The sequence below is a fragment of the Ovis canadensis genome, chromosome 13 (genome assembly GCF_042477335.2).
Source record: "Ovis canadensis isolate MfBH-ARS-UI-01 breed Bighorn chromosome 13, ARS-UI_OviCan_v2, whole genome shotgun sequence".
Lineage (NCBI taxonomy): Eukaryota > Metazoa > Chordata > Mammalia > Artiodactyla > Bovidae > Ovis > Ovis canadensis.
Genome location: NC_091257.1, coordinates 82,279,601 through 82,296,208, shown reverse-complemented (window position 1 = coordinate 82,296,208; position 16,608 = coordinate 82,279,601). Strand labels below are relative to the sequence as shown.

The window sequence follows — 16,608 nt, the reverse complement described above, 5'->3', positions numbered from 1 at the left end:
CTGCCCTCTGGTGATTCCATACTCTTGATCACTAGCTCCACCTTGTGGCCAGAACCTTCAACTAGGGGTCACTTCAAGCCACTCGGCCCTATGCTCTGGGAGGTCAAGACATACCAAGAGGGGTCCTGCAGAAGGATCTTGGGGAGAGTAGCTTCCAGGATAGTCGTCATCCTCCTCCTCTTGTATTTGCTGAAAAGTTCGCTTCAGAGATTTCTTCTCCTCTGTTGCTAGAGGAAAGAAAAAAGTGACACACGTGGGTCACTGCAGCCTGAAGAGGCAGATCAAATGCTAAGCACAATGGGTCACAAGTAAAAAAGGGGAGAAGGGTGTACTTTCCAGAGATGGCTTAACATTAACCCTAACTGCCACTTATTTTCAAGTGGTGGTCACTCCGTACATTATTTAGAAGAGTCAAAATGGCCTCAGTTGGTCATCTCAGATTGACTCACTGGAAAAACACCACCGGAAAAAAGCATCTAAAAGTGAAACTTACCCAACTATTTCACTAAAAAACCTCATTATCTTTAAAAGAAAACAAGAAGTTAACAGGGACAGTAAAAAGGTAACAAACCTCATGAGAAAATATAATGAAGCAAGCCAACGTGTGTACAATGAGAGACTTTACACTTTCTGGGATCATTTCAGAAAATAAGTAGTCGAGAGAAACCCATCGATAAGACTGTGTCAAAAGCTCTAAAAACAAATACCCTTTAAATCATCCCTTTAAGAACAAAACAAACCTAGTTGTACACTAAAATTTAAAATAACCATTGCTGAGCATGATGATACTAAGAGAAATGACCTAAGTCAACATTTTAAAATTAACCACTTTTGAGGCTAACGGGTTACATTTTTAAATTATCTGTATCATGTGCTCTTAAATTTTTATGATGGATGTATTAATTCCAAAATCATTCCTTCTGCATTAAATTGGACAATACAAAACAAACGCCAAACAACTGAGGGACATAAAGCTGAATGAGAAATTCAAGTCTGGAAAGTAAAGAAACTACTGGATGCCTAACATGCGCCAGGCATCCCAATAGTTTCTTTACATTTGATCCTTTCAACAGTTCTAAGGCATGGTGTATCTCCATTTTATAGGTGAAAAAATGAAGACACAGAGAGGCTAAATAACTCATGTAATGGTATGATTTCAACATCTGTGTGCTTTCCACTGAACACAACTAAAACTTACTTAGTGCCACACAACTATCCTCTCCTCTTGTCAAGGGAGAGGCACCATGCGCCTGCCTCAGAATTCTGTGAGTTATAAACGGGACATGGATACTTCCTGCTCAATTCAACATTCTCTTCTGGAACCCAGGATGTAGCTTGTGTTCTCTACCTTACATATTAACTGAGCAAACTGTGTCTGACGTGAAAGCCAAGTCAGTATCATGGGTTTCATTCTTTTTGCTTAATGCTTTGTTTCCTCTACTAAAGAAGAGAAACAGCAGCATTTGTATGACGGGCAGTCCTGTCTTCGTGCTATTCTATTATGCACAGATTTATTACCACGGTTTGGTTAAATGACACCATTCCCCCAACACCACACTTTAAATTTCAGTTGTCATGGCATATTTATCCAGAGTAACTGCATCAACAACAAACCTCGCTGCTAACTTCGGTCCACAAATCACTACGTAAATAACAGAAGGGCATCATGATTAGTGACCGCATCACTTCTTTCAAGGTCAGTAATTGGTCACTGTTATTCAGTTCACACACAGGCAACAAAGTGTTTAGTCGTGTTGTTAGTCTCCCAGTGTCAAAATCCACATGACATTTTATAAAAATAAATAATCAAAACAGGGAACTGACTGATAAAGATGAAAGAGCAACAAAGAAACTAAAACTAAAATTAATGCTGGAAATGAAATTCACACGAAACATAAATGGGGCTGCACAAGAGACAGCTGGCTGTAGGGATGCAGACCCTTGGCATGTTCTTCAAGAGACTCCGGATTCATAGCCAGAGGGAACTCAGTGAAGGCCAGCTAATCAACATAAATGAAGAAAGTGGTTGTGATGAAAAGAATGACAATGTCCTGGAGGAAGTAATGTTGACAAAATTCACTTTAGAGGAACGCTTAAGAGATACTTCACAACATTGACAGCACAAAGGAAAAAACGTTGGAAACTGATCCAAAGTTAGAAAGGAGTATGACAAAGACGGGAAAGATGCAACGAGCTTTGTTCAAATCACTCTTGATAAGTCTGTTACAGAGAAATAAACATCGCAACTCATGTTACTAACTTATGTTAAAAATGCTAAATAAATCTTTACTTTTTTGTTTTCTTATACAATTGAGGTCAACAGTGAGTTTTTCCTTCTTTGACAAAAAAATTTTAAAAGTCACAGAACAATTGTAATTTTCCACATTGATTATTAAGATCACTTTGATGGTATTCAGCTTGACCAGTCATTTTTACAGTCCTGCACTATGCAAAGCAAGGATGGCTGTATTTTTCAAACAGAAAAGCTGTAAGGCTATAATTTGCATATGAAATATCTTTGCACACAGTGGCTGCCTAAGTAGTGTGTAGCGTGTGGTATGACTCTGTCGACATTCAGTCACTGCAGCGTCAAAGTGGCTATGTTTGATTAGTAGCCACAAGAATGTAAGCCCAGGAGCAAAAAAGAATTTATAGTATTGTTCTGTTCACTTCCAAACACCTAGAAGAGAATGCTGAAAAAATAACTGTTAAAGACACTAAAGAAGGTAGAAAAACGTATAAAACTTAAGTCCTTCAATTTTCCAACTCTCATACAGAAATTATTACATATAAAAACCACATATCACTGAACATCTCAGGTCACTCAGAACCACTGAATTCAGACAGTGGAAGCCCTTACACATACCTATGTCTTTGCTTTCCCCACTGCTCCCCACCTCATTTTTCATGAGAATGTCAAGGCCCATCAGCTGAGGTTTCTCTAAAGCCAGAGAGCTTGTTTAGTAAGTCTGGGTCCTACAGCAAAAGCTTTTTGCCTCCTAAGTGGGAGTTCTTGCTGTCCCTCACTCACAGCAATGCAAAGCTGAAATCAAACTGATGACAGTTTTAGGGCTGTTTCCATCCTTCACATCCTGATGGAAGAGGGTGTAATAGGAAGTAACCATCATCATCCTATGTTTCCGGTTCTCTCCTGTCTCCACTTAGAGGACCTACTGGAAATAAATTATTTATCATTTCCCCCACAGGGCTCCACCTTGAGCTATCTAGTTCCATTATGAACACTTCCACTGGCTCCATCTTCCAAGTACCATGCCTTGGAGAACGGCAGAATCTCTCCCCAAGTCCCAACTTGAAACAGATTCCACACCTGTGAGGAATTCTTCCATATGCCTGCTTTCTGCTTCTTCCCAAAGCCTCTTATCAGCCACCTGTCCTTTCTCATGCCTCATCCAGACCGCTGTCCCATCCTGCCTCTTCCAATCACTCCTTCTCCAGCATGGACTATACTCTGTCTCTCACTAAAGCTGAGCTCTGGCCCCATCAGGCCTCTATTCAAAACCCTGGAAAGGCCACCGAGGTTCAGTCTACTTGGTAATGAGTGGTAATGGCAGCATCACTCTCAGCACTCCCTTTCAACCGTCACCATCTCCCTCTAACCCCATGGGCCTCTCTTTGAAAGCAGTTGGCCCTGCTACTTTGCATGGCCGTTGGCAGGCATGGGCCTTCCCTCTCTGATAGAAACCTTCAGTACCTTATTCCTTTACAGCCCTACGATGCTCAGGAAAGTGTCAACACACCTGAGCCTGAAACCTCCTGAGGGAAGAGGAAGCACAGTGCTTGGAAAACCCTGGTGCTGTGCCACAAATGACCATCCCCACTGTCCTTTACATGAACCGGACTCTCCTCTGCTCATGTGCAGAGTTAGCAATGAGGATGCCCAGAATCCTCAACTGAGTCACACAACCATTAAAACGACCCAGGCATATGCCAGGCCTGTTCCTGAGTGGATTTCAGACCAGGCACCTTCCGCTATCCATTCAGCTCTGACCACAGCAGTTCCATTTGTCCCCTTTTCACACCCTCACTCACCCTGTTCATAGGCAGGGCAAACATCTCGGGGGCAAAGCTCCTTCTGTCCTCATCTCGCAAACCTTCTGTTCTGTCCTCCAACTCATTCCCGTGTCTCCAGGGGACCTTGCACTCAGCTAATCATCAAATGCTCTGATGACAGAAGGGTTTACAGTATGCACAGACCTGCCTATGGACTAGTTTTTCAGACAGTAAAACTAATTCTAAGGCAAAAAGTTAGCCCGAAGGATCCCCAATCACATTAGAAAATGCAATCATCTACCCAAAAACCTGGACCTTCTAAAGATCTACTAAAATTTTCTAAGATTAAAAAAAAAGAAAAGAAAGAAAAAAAAACCCCACAGATTTTATATCACTTTTGTAATGAAAAAAGAGGAAATACTATTTCTAACAGCTCCCTCATTCTTTGTTCCCTCCCTGCAAAATAAGAGACTTTTCTTTTAAAAACACATTAACTTCTACTTGTGGGGAGAAAAAGATGTGAAGCAAACCGAGGACTGACACCTGAGGCACGGTTCTGGGAGCACCCGACCCGTCTCATCTCGCTGGACTGAACCACCAGGTCCAGCCCTGAACCCACGAAGCTAGGCCTAGGGTGTGTACTCTGAACCACCATGCTTTCCAACTGAAAATACTAACAAGATTCTTCCTACTTTTGCTATTGGCTTGTATTAAGAAACTCAGAATATTAGATATTAGGACTGGGAGGGGGTGCCAAAAAGAAGCCATGTAATCACATTAATAACTTCATATCTACATGATCTCAAGTAATCCTCACACAAGCCTATGAGGTATTACTATTAATAGCCATACTGTACAGTGAGGAACCTGGGGCTCAGAGAGGTCAAATGCCATGTCCAAGGTCACACAACTTGCAAGCGACAGAGCTAGGATTCATACTCTGGAAGTTTGCTTTCAAACACTTGCCCTGAAGAGCTAAACTAACTACACTAAAGGTCCGGGGAAGCTGAGTGACCTACTCATGAATTCATACCCTAATTCAAGTCTACTGAATCCATGTGCTTGCAAGGAAAAGTTATGGTGTGAAGAAAATACGCTTTTAAGTTATATAGACCTGGGTTTATATAAGCTTACTTATCAACTGTATCTACTTGGACAAAATTACTCTATCCTTTCGAGTCAATACTGTAGATTAAGTATTAATACTGTACTTAATACATACAGTCCTTCAGTACCTAACATAAATTAACAGGAAAAGCAGCCAGCAGAGACAGGAGCTGAATAAATGCTACACCCTTTGTACTTCCCTTTCCCTTCCAAAGTCTACACCCATAGGGTACTGTGTGATTTATGCGGGACTCAAGTAAATGATGAAGTTCCACCCAGACAAGCAACAGCCTGAGTATTCCCAAGAACAGAGAGACAACTTTAGAATCTCTGGGTCCTGTACCTGAGAGACAGGTTAGACAGTCAATTCCTAGGCAGGTTGATAAGAAGTCCAGGCGTCCCCGAGGAGAGAGGGGCCTGGGGTTCTCGAGGAGGAGACAGGGGTCTGGAATTGTCAAGGAGAGGACAAACGTTTTTGTTCTCTACATTCATTATTCTTAGTCACATAGTTTTTTTCTTTAAGCCCGGAACTGATGATTACACAACAAACAACTCAGTTTAAACTGTACTAAGGATTATATGACAACAATGTATCCGCTTGAGGGCAGTTCTCTTTCCTAAAAACCTTCTGGCTAATCCTGTTATCCTAAAATGTAAATTGTGGGAGTGGGTCTGGTAAAATTTTCACTAACTTGAGATATTCTTTTGATGTATTGTAATAATTAAAAAGTATGTAACTCCCTTGCTAACACTAGCAAGGGGGGCATTCTCCATCCCCCTTCTGATGTCTATGTCAGAAGCTTTCTCTGTCCTTTGTCTTACTTTAATAAAACTCTGCTACACAAAAGCTCTTGAGTGATCAAGACTGGTCCCTGGTCCCGTAGCTAAATCTTCTTTGGAGATCACAAATCCGACATTGCTCATCATAAGCTATCACAGGTATATAAACTCAAAAAAGGTCCAGTTCTAAAAATTCCTAAACTCACACATTCTAAAAGATTACAACTGCCAAAGTTCCATAGGAAAATTTTTATTCCAAGGGTAAACTCTTATATAAAGCTGTCTGCAGACAAAGAATTACTCATGAATTAACACTGCAATATAAATGGACTATTTAAATTTGGAAATAAGCTTCTGGAAAAACTCATCAACATTCTGAAAGGACTGTGTAAAATATTCTGGTAATTGAAGTCTGAAGAAGACAGTGAGTTAGCTGAGACGAATACACACGTTGGAACCTTTTGATACGTGTTTTCATCTTTACAAACTAGAAAAAGAGAAATTATCTTTGGATCAGCATCATCCGCCACAGTAAAGGAATATTGCCTCTATTGTTAATGTCTAGACACTCCAAAAAAAAAAAAAAAAAAAAAACCCCAGAAACCTAATGGAGCTATTTTCAAATCTACTACTACCACAAATCCCCCAATTAGTCTGACTGCTCCCTGAGTGCAGAACTATTTCTCACTCCTCTCTGCTCTTTCCTATACTGTCTAGCAGAGCTGTTTACTCATAGCATATGTCTGGCAAATGTTTGCTGAATTGAAATTCAACACTTGGCTTCAAACATCATCTTTCAGAGCTCTCCTACTTGCCCAAAGGTGTTTTTAAGAAATCAGCACTGTTTACCAATGAACTTAAAGTCAGAGGAGAGAAAAGAATGCCAGCTAATTCCCCAACGCTGTGCAGAACACCTCCAAAGGACACGACGCAAACATGGCCAGAATCTGAAGTAGGAAACATCGTGCTCTTCAGAGCGGCCCCAAAATTGCCCTCTGTCAACTCCAAGTAAAACAACAATGGTCTGCAGCCTGAAAGCACTTATGCCATTCTTAGCAAGCCTCTAACCTCTAGCTTCACAGGAAAGTTACCCTACCTTAAAACACATATAAACTCAGATCTGGAAGGGATCATGAAAGGTATACAATAAAGAGTTGCTGAATGAATATCATCATGTATGCTGCTGCTGCTAAGTCACTTTAGTCGTGTCCAACTCTGTGCGACCCCATAGACAGCAGCCCACCAGGCTACCCTGTCCCTGGGATTCTCCAGGCAAGAACACTGGAGTGGGTTGTCATTGCCTTCTCCTAATCAAGGTTAAATTCTATTGCTGACACATGTACAAAATACTAGAGGAACAAGGAGGGAATTGGCTACATGTGCCCAGACAAGCTGGCAAAGATGTCAGAATGAGAGTAGCATTCTTGAAGAGTAAGTTCACCACATACAAGGGGCAGAAAGACATTTTAGGCAGAGGTAACGGCAGATGCAAAGGAAGGGGAGCCACAGAGCATTCAGAAGGGAAGTTGTTAGGAATGGCCAAATATGGTACATGTGAAGAAATGGGAGAAGAATCTGGAAAAGGAGACTGGTTCACATTATAAAGAGAACACCATGTCAGGACTCAGACTTAATCCTCCAGGTAATGGGTATATATGCAGTCACATGAGAGCTATGCCAACCAGAATTCAATCACAACTCACCAGAAGCCAAAGAACCAAATAATGTTTGGTCTTATTCCTCTTCAAAGGAAAAAACAACATAGCTTTTAAGGACTTAGCAAAATTCACATACATGCATGTACACAGTACCTGAGGATATTCTTGGTTCAGTAAAGACCAAAACCAATTTTTGAGGACAGCTGACACCCATCAAAAGTACATCCCCAAACCACATGAATATTTAATGAAACCAAGTTCCAAAAGGGCTAAAGGACTTATTCAAGAGCCTATAGTAGTTAACGGCAAAGATAGGACAAAATCTTACCTAGGGTACTTCCTAGTTCCCTACAACTCTAAACAAGTGTGTTGTTCCTTTCCCTTGTGCAAGGAAAGTCTCAGAAAGGCAGGAGCGAACCAAGGAGAATACAGAGCAAAAGGCAGGGTACGAGATGATGAACAGCATGAATACTAGAATCAGGCTTACACGCTCCAAGCACTACATAAATTCTCACCATCATTTATGATCATCTCTCTCTGAAGAATCATACAATCGCTGGTGGTTCACAGCAACCCCCACTGCAGCTTTTCATATCTGATTCGAAAGTAGGCAAAGACCAAGAGCTGTAAGCATGTGGTGATGTCTCTACCTTTGGGGGGAGGGCTCTTGGAGTCCTCCATAGACAGCTTCAGCTGCTGGATGAACTCGCCGCCATACACACTTCTTTCTTGCCAGATGTTCAGCAATCTTTCTAAAGGTTTTTTACAGCCTTCATCTGCCTCTCTGCCCAGAAAAGATGAAAAGATATATATAAGTTTAAGATTTTTTATTTTAATTAGGACAGACTTACTTAAAAAAAAAAACAAAAAACAGAAAACACCAACAACTGACTACATGATTTACATATTTAAAAATAGAAGGAAGAGTAAGGTACATACTGTAATTAATGGATACTCAAAACTTCACCAGAAACTATTTCTTCCTGTGGTGTGTAGGGAAGAGAGAGGGATTATGTTACAAAAGTAATCTGTGTCTTTTATCCTCTTTGAAAGGCAAATAGGGCAAATGCCAAAGGCTCGTTTTCACTGACAGAAAATTATCAAAACCCAATCATATTGATTGTGACAGCTTGCTTTTTAGAATGCATTAACTTAAATCTGGTGCCAGACATACTGCTGGAAAATTAAAGCAGGCCAAAACTTTTTAGGATGAGAAAAAAAATGATTAAAATCAAATGTTTAAAATGGGGAATACATTTGTAACAACTCATCAATGCTAACACACCAACACCTCTAACATGCACAAATACAATTGTACACATATATATGTCAAGACTAATCTCAACTTTATACTCACTACCTCATAATTATGTTCATTCCTTGCTAGGTCTACATTCCAGGTTCACACAAAGGTGTTGAGCAGATAATCTCAGAACACACGGAGCATAATACAGTTCTTTGTAATTTATATCTGAATGAAAGAAGCTAGATAGTTTTATTCTTGACATATTACTCATCTTAAAACAGACAATTTTTCAGGGCAATGACCATAACTCACACTCAGCGTTAGACAGTTGTTTATCACAAAGTGTCAGACAGCAAGTGGAAGTGTGGGGGGAAGACTTTCGAAAGGAAAACAAATCCCCTGACCATCCGCTGCGTCACTATGAATTGTTCTGTTCTGTGAAGCCCTGAGGGGCTTTACACAAGAAGAGATACCCCGACATCTTAGCATCTAAGTCAATATATAGCTTTAACAAGAACCTCAAAAAGTGGTGAGTGAAAGTCACTCAGTCCTGTCCGACTCTTTGCAACCCCATGGACGGGAGTCCCCCAGGCTCCCGGCTCCTCTGTCTAGGGGGATTCTCCAGTGGGTTGGAGAACCTGGAGTGGGCTGCCATGCCCTCCTCCAGGGGATCTTCCCAACTCAGGTAAGTTGGGAAGTCCTGCACTGCAGGCAGATTCTTTACCAACTGAGCCACCAGGGAAGCCCTCCATACCAAGCTCAACTTAGGTGGGCATTTCATCCACCACCAGCCCTGACAACACTTTTAAAACTTAAAAGATGAGCTGAGGTTTTGGACTCATCTGGTCAGATTGTATTACTTAAGAATTATTAGTGGCAAATTTTGCTAAATTGGGGGGTCAAAGTACTAACTAAATCAGGATACATGCAAAATAAATTATTCTTTTGTTCAGCCTTTTTTTAAGTCAGAGGTCAGGATGAGGAAAAGGCGGGAAACTTTCCCCTCATAGCTTATAAAACTTAAAGATATGACCTTGATATTTATTTTAAAAAATCTCTACTCCATCTACAAAATACATCTAGAAACAAATTACTTCTCTTTCTCTGCTATCAGCCTGGTCCAAGTCACCATCATTTCTTATCTAATGTCTACAGCAGCCTCATTACTAATCTCCCTGCTTCTACCCTGTCCTCCATCTATTCCCAAGTTTTCAAACTCCAATCCTAACTGTCTTGTGAAGGCAGTTCACATCACTTTCTTTCTCCAAACTCTCAACAGTTCTTCCCAGTCTCCCTCAGAATAAAAGTGAAAGGCCTACTCAAGCCGATAAACCCCTTCTTGGCCCAGCCCATCATTCCCCTGACCTCACCTCCTGTCCTCACTCTCCCTTCCCTCCCCAGCAGCTCCCTGGCCTTCCTGCCTCAGGTCCTTTGCACTTCGCCTGGAACCACATTACCTGACACAGCTCAGGCCCAACAAGGCCCCTCTGCTCTCCTCCTTCAGGTGTGTCTGTTCGCACAGCACCTTTCCAGTGAATCCTTTCCTAATCTTCCTATTTAAAAGCACACTCCTTACTCCTGCTTAATTTTTCTCCACAACATTTACTATTTGGATGTGCTGTATGTACAGTTTCCCTGTTGTTTATACTCTTTCCATTTGAATGTAATTTTCACAAGGGCAGCGATGTGTCTTCCCCCAACTGCTATATGCTCAAGAATAAACACAATAAATGCTGAACTGCAATGTTTTTAATAAAATTTTAGATAAGTTTCAGTAGGTCAGACAGTTAGCTTTCAAAGACCATTTTATCACATGGAGGTCATTCATGTCAGACGTCAATTCAATTAAATATTCATCTGCTCATTCACTGGGGTTTGTTACCGTGCTTGGAACACACTGAACAAGGTCTAGGTCCTCACCTCTAGGGCTTGATCTCGCAGCACCTCTCCATACCTTCACATTCTAGAATGCTCAACCGTATTTTCTACTCAGCATTTTGCTGCCACTGGTGAATGTGACTGTGTTCATGCTATCTCCACTCCCTTGAATGGAACCCCCAAAACGGAACAAGGTGAAGAGCAAGAAGCTGTAATTCAGGTAGCTGAAGTGTATAGGGAGTGTGTGGAAACAACAGAAGAAACTGGAGGGATAGACAGAGTGGCTTGCGATTACAGAGGACCTTATTTAGTTGTTAAGTCATTATGGCCTTTATCCTGGAGGCAACAAAGTCCCTAATGTGATCAAATGTAGGCTTTAGAAATATAAAGTCATTTTAACTATTGTAACAACAAAATCACAACTAACCAGAGTTTAACTGGCTGGTATTTTAACATGAAATCTGTTCTCTTGGGGCTTCCCTGGAGGTTCAGTGGTTAAGAGTCTGCTGCACAATGCAGGGAATGTGGGTTCGATCCCTGGTAGAGGAACTAAGATCCCACATGCCAAGGGGCAACTAAGCCCACGTGCTGCAACTAAAGACTGTGTGCCACAAGGAAAGATCCTGCTGATGCAATGAAGACAGCTCACAGCCAAATAAATGAATATATGTATTTTTTAAATGAAACAAATAAATAAAATCCATTATCTGCAAATTTTCCTAGAAGAGAAACCAATCATGTCAACAAATTCCTGAAAGGATTGAGGGACACCTACCCAAACATCACCTACCAATCCTGCGGCTTTGGTCTGGTGCTCCATTAAGGCTGATAGTACAGCTGCAGTCTCACTACTGGACAGTGGATACTGATGCTCAAATCTATTGCCACCAAAAGATCTTCAAAGGCTTTCGCCACTAAAGGCTAAAGCCAAAAGGGCACTCTAGTTTAATCAGTGAACTAATTAACCATGATAGGCTGATTCTTTGAGCACTATAGTAAAACAAAGTTTTGCCACCTAATGTCCAAAGACAGAGACACAACAGTCAAGAAATCTTTTTACAGATAGGGCTTTGCTGTAAGTAGCTCCAATGAAGTGGAAGTCACTTTAGTACCTGAACTGGATACAACCAAAGCAATAAAAATCATTTTATGACAGGAGGAGCTATCTTTTCAAGTTGTACTAATTCCATTCTAATTAGAAATATTTAAGTGAAAAAACACCAAAAAACCCCTTGCCACCTATCAATGAATAAACTGAGAGATAAGTACATATATAACTTATTTTGTGGAACACAACTTAGTATGTATCTTAATTTTAATTATTATAAATTCAACCACTGAAAATCTGATCTAAAAAGTGAAAAGTATGTATTATACCCATGTGGGACTGCTGATTGAAGTGTCGGCTGGATACCCGAGGGCCCGCCAAGCCAGGTTACAGGTTTTCCTCTGCAGTGCTAAGGGCACTGCCTTCCTTGATACACCCACCATAGCTCGTGTGTTTCTCTCTAATCCCATGCACAGTAGGCCCATGGCAGGCCTACTCGGCACAGAAATGCTAAGTACCCTCAGCACTTCCAAAAGCACCTCATGTAACGGCAGAGCAGAAACAGTCCTTTGCAACTGTATAGAAAACGTGATGGATAGGAAAGCCTGGCGTCCATGCAGTCCATGGGGTCACAAAGAGTCTGACATGACTGAGTAACTGAACTGAGAAAAGAGTTAACACGGCAGGCCGGAGACTGCTGCCCTGAGAAAGGCCTGCTCACAGGGCTGGCCATGGACTGGCATCTGGGAACTTGGATTTCAGACATGGTCCCATCACGCCCTAATGGAAGAGGGTGATTTACTATGCTTAAACTGTTTGTACAAACAGTATGGTTTTATGCTGATCACCTGCTTTTCTTCTGGGAGTCTAGAATTTTGGCCAAGTGTCATCTACCTGGGGGCCCATTAGAGATTTAGTACCTAGGGGTTTTGTTGGGGTTGGTCACAGGCACTCTTGGCCAAAAGAGCATTCTTTTGCATTGCCTTTCTTTGGAATTGGAATGAAAACTGACCTTTTCCAGTCCTGTGGCCCCTGCTGAGTTTTCCAAACTTGCTGGCATATTGAGTGCAGCACTTTTACAGCATCATCTTTCAGGATTTGAAACAGCTCAACTGGAATTCCATCACCTCCACTAGCTTTGTTCATAGTGATGCTTTCTAAGGCCCACTTGACTTCACATTCCAAGATGTCTGGCTCTAGATTAGTGATCACATCATCATGATTATCTGGGTCGTGAAGATCTTTTTTGTACAGTTCTTCCATGTATTCTTGCCACCTCTTCTTAACCTCTTCTGCTTCTGTTAGGTCCAGACCATTTCTGTCCTTTATTGAGCCCATCTTTGCATGAAATGTTCCCTTGGTATCTCTAATTTTCTTGAAGAGATCTCTAGTCTTTCCCATTCTGTTGTTTTCCTCTATTTCTTTGCATTGATCGTGGAAGAATGCGTTCTTATCTCTTCTTGCTATTCTTTGGAACTCTGCATTCAGATGCTTATATCTTTCCTTTTCTCCTTTGCTTTTCACCTCTCTTCTTTTCAGAGATATTTGTAAGGCCTCCCCAGGCAGCCATTTTGCTTTTTTGCATTTCTTTTCCATGGGGATGGTCTTGATCCTTGTCTCCTGTACAATGTCACGAACCTCATTCCATAGTTCATCAGGCACTCTATCTATCAGATCTAGGCCCTTATATCTATTTCTCACTTCCACTGTATAATCATAAGGGATTTGATTTTAGGTCATACCTGAATGGTCTACCGGTTTTCCCTACTTTCTTCAATTTAAGTCTGAATTTGGCAATAAGGAGTTCATGATCTGAGCCACAGTCAGCTCCCAGTCTTGTTTTTGTTGACTGTATAGAGCTTCTCCATCTTTGGCTGCAAAGAATATAATCAATCTGATTTTGGTGTTGACCATCTGGTGATGTCCATGTGTAGAGTCTTCTCTTGTGTTGTTGGAAGAGGGTGTTTGCTATGACCAGTGCATTTTCTTGGCAAAACTCTATTAGTCTTTGCCCTGCTTCATTCCGCATTCCAAGGCCAAATTTGCCTGTCACTCCAGGTGTTTCTTGACTTCCTACTTTTGCATTCCAGTCCCCTATAAAAATGAAAAGGACATCTTTTTTGGGTGTTAGTTCTAAAAGATCTTGTAGGTCTTCATAAAACCATTCAACTTCAGTTTCTTCAGCATTACTGGTTGGGGCACAGACTTGGATAACTGTGATATTGAATGGTTTGCCTTCGAGACGAACAGAGATCATTCTGTCATTTTTGAGACTGCATCCAAGTACTGCATTTCGGACTCTTTTGTTGACCACGATGGCTACTCCATTTCTTCTGAGGGATTCCTGCCCGCAGTAGTAGATGTAATGGTCATCTGAGTTAAATTCACCCATTCCAGTCCATTTTAGTTCGCTGATTCCTAGAATGTCGACGTTCACCCTTGCCATCTCTTGTTTGACCACTTCCAATTTGCCTTGATTCATGGACCTGACATTCCAGGTTCCTATGCAATATTGCTCTTTACAGCATCGGACCTTGCTTCTATCACCATGGTCTTGGGGACCCATGATTGTTATAACAGGAAATAAATATGTATAGGGGGATAATTCCAAATTCATGTCTCCAGAAATTAATTTCCTACTGAGCTTCCAACTATTTCATCCATCTTCCTATCTGGCATCACCCCTTGGACTATCTATCAGCCATCTCGAACTTAATATAGCCAAAACAAAATTCCTGATTTCCCCTACCAATTCTTTACCCCAATCTCCATCACAGTAAGCAGGGCCATCAGTCATCCATATACTCATGTCAAGAACCTAGAAATACGCACTCTTTGACTTCTCGTTTCCCTCACTACCAGCTCCCACTTAATTCCCACAAATCTCCATTTTACATGGGAGTGAGCCACGCCAATCTATCCATACACATTTAATAAAGCTGTAATCTCACTGCTTCTGAGTCCTAGTCAATGTCATCTCTAGCCCATGCAAGTGCAACACCCCCCATGCCCATGTCCCTGCCCTTTATAGTTCATTCTCCACCCCAAAGGGGAGGGATGCTAGAACAAAAGTAATTGGAATACATCATGCCCCTGCTTAAAATCCCTCACTGACATCCCATCAGGACAAAATCCTAACTCTCTCCCAAGGCTCACAGGGCATATGTGACTGTCACCTGGCTACCTTAAACTGCTATTCAAATTATATCTACTCCCAGGAGCTTGGGTTCTGCCCTGTAGCTTAGATGGTAAATAATCTGCCTGCAGTGCAGGACACCCAGGTTCGATCCCTGGGTGGGGAAGATCCCCTGGAGAAGAGAATAGCAACCCACTCCAGCATTCTTGCCTGGAGAAGTCCATGGACAGAGAAGCCTTGGGGGCTACAGTCCAAGGGATCAAGAAGAGTCAGACACAAATGATCAACTAACACTTATTTACTTACAAGCTTGGCAAGCTTTCCCTGACTGGAGAGGTTTGTTCCCCTCCCACCACCCTAGGTGGCAGGGGGTTTGAAGGAGGAAGTAGGAAATTATCATAGAGATTCCTAATCAGTTTTAGTCAATATTAATGGGTCTATCTTTGTTCACTAATTGGACACAAAAAAACAAGACAGAGAGCATTTCTCATTGTTGATAAGGTGCCTCAGGATCAAAGTGGAGTGGCTGGACTTTCTATCCTAATAATGGGAGTGGGAGGAGGGAGGGAACTTAGAAACATGGGGATCTTGGAAATAATATCCAAACAGAAGCTTAAAAGAACTAGAAGAATGCAAACAGGAAAGCTAACAGGCCTATTTTATTTTTTTTAGGATCAGATCTATTTACCCCACAATGCCATGGAATGAGCCAAGACACGTTTACAATGTCTCCTAGATAGGTTTTAAGATGAAACCAAGTAGAAACGGAATTTTTAATCTTGGTATTGCTCATCCCTCTTCTCCCACCCCTTGCTACTTATCCTTTTCTGATTTGGGGGCAGCTAATGATTACTGTTCAATGTTTAGGAAAATGTGTGTTATCCCTACAGGAATTATTTTAATCAATTTCCTATACTCTAAATTAGTTAACTTATTCAGTGACTATTTCCTGAATCCCTACTCTGTGCCAAGGCTGTGCAACAATGTTGCTCAGCTCTTGGGACATCACTGATACCAAGACTAAATGGTGTTACCTAAGCTACGTAAGCCAGTAGCTCTATGCCAGACACTGCACTAGGTGCCTGGGACACAGCAAAGAATAAAAAAGAAACAGTCCTTCTCTTTACAGAGTTTATAATTTAGTGCTCTCCCATGAATGAGCAAAGACTGTTGTTTTACTTTAACCTCACAACAACTCTAAGGAGATAGGTGGTAACATCCCTTTTAATCAATTATGAAACTTGGGTTCAAAAAGCTAAGTAACATATCCAAGGCCACTCAGACAGTGTTGGAGGCAGAGCTACAGCCGACATCTAAGAAACTGAACTAAATCTCCTCAAACAAAGAAATTGCCTCTCTCCAATTTCAGACGGCTATTCTAGTAGTCTGTTCTAAGTTTATTCACTGTTATGAGGATTCCATATGTTTTCAAGTTCCTAACACATTCTGGTTTTCAAGTAGCCATGTTCACAAAAAAAGTCACTTGACAAACAAATATTTTGTTTCCATCTCTATAAAGCTAGATGCCATCTCTTAAAAATGTTCTGAATTTCTCATTTCATTCTTTCAAACTTTCCAAATCTTTCATGGAATGCCAGACTTATTTCCACACTTAAGGTCTTTCACTTATGCTCTAGACCCTAGAATAGTTTTTGTTTAACCCACTAGTCTCCTCACTGCCAGTTTCCTTTGGCAAAGATGTTTACTTTCATATGTTTACTTAGTAACATTCTAGTGAAAAGTA

General features: G+C 41.3%; 1 protein-coding gene across 1 annotated transcript in view; it reads right to left on the bottom strand.

Moving 5' to 3' along the window:
* The window catches only part of RPRD1B (regulation of nuclear pre-mRNA domain containing 1B), a 58,356-nt gene that overhangs the window by 35,383 nt on the left and 6,365 nt on the right, over positions 1-16,608 (bottom strand). Inside the window, exons 3-4 of the mRNA XM_069546954.1 lie at positions 8,207-8,340; positions 115-227 (exon numbers count right to left, since the gene is read on the bottom strand). Coding sequence (XP_069403055.1) covers positions 115-227; positions 8,207-8,340 — 247 coding nt within the window. The remainder of the gene's footprint in view (positions 1-114; positions 228-8,206; positions 8,341-16,608) is intronic.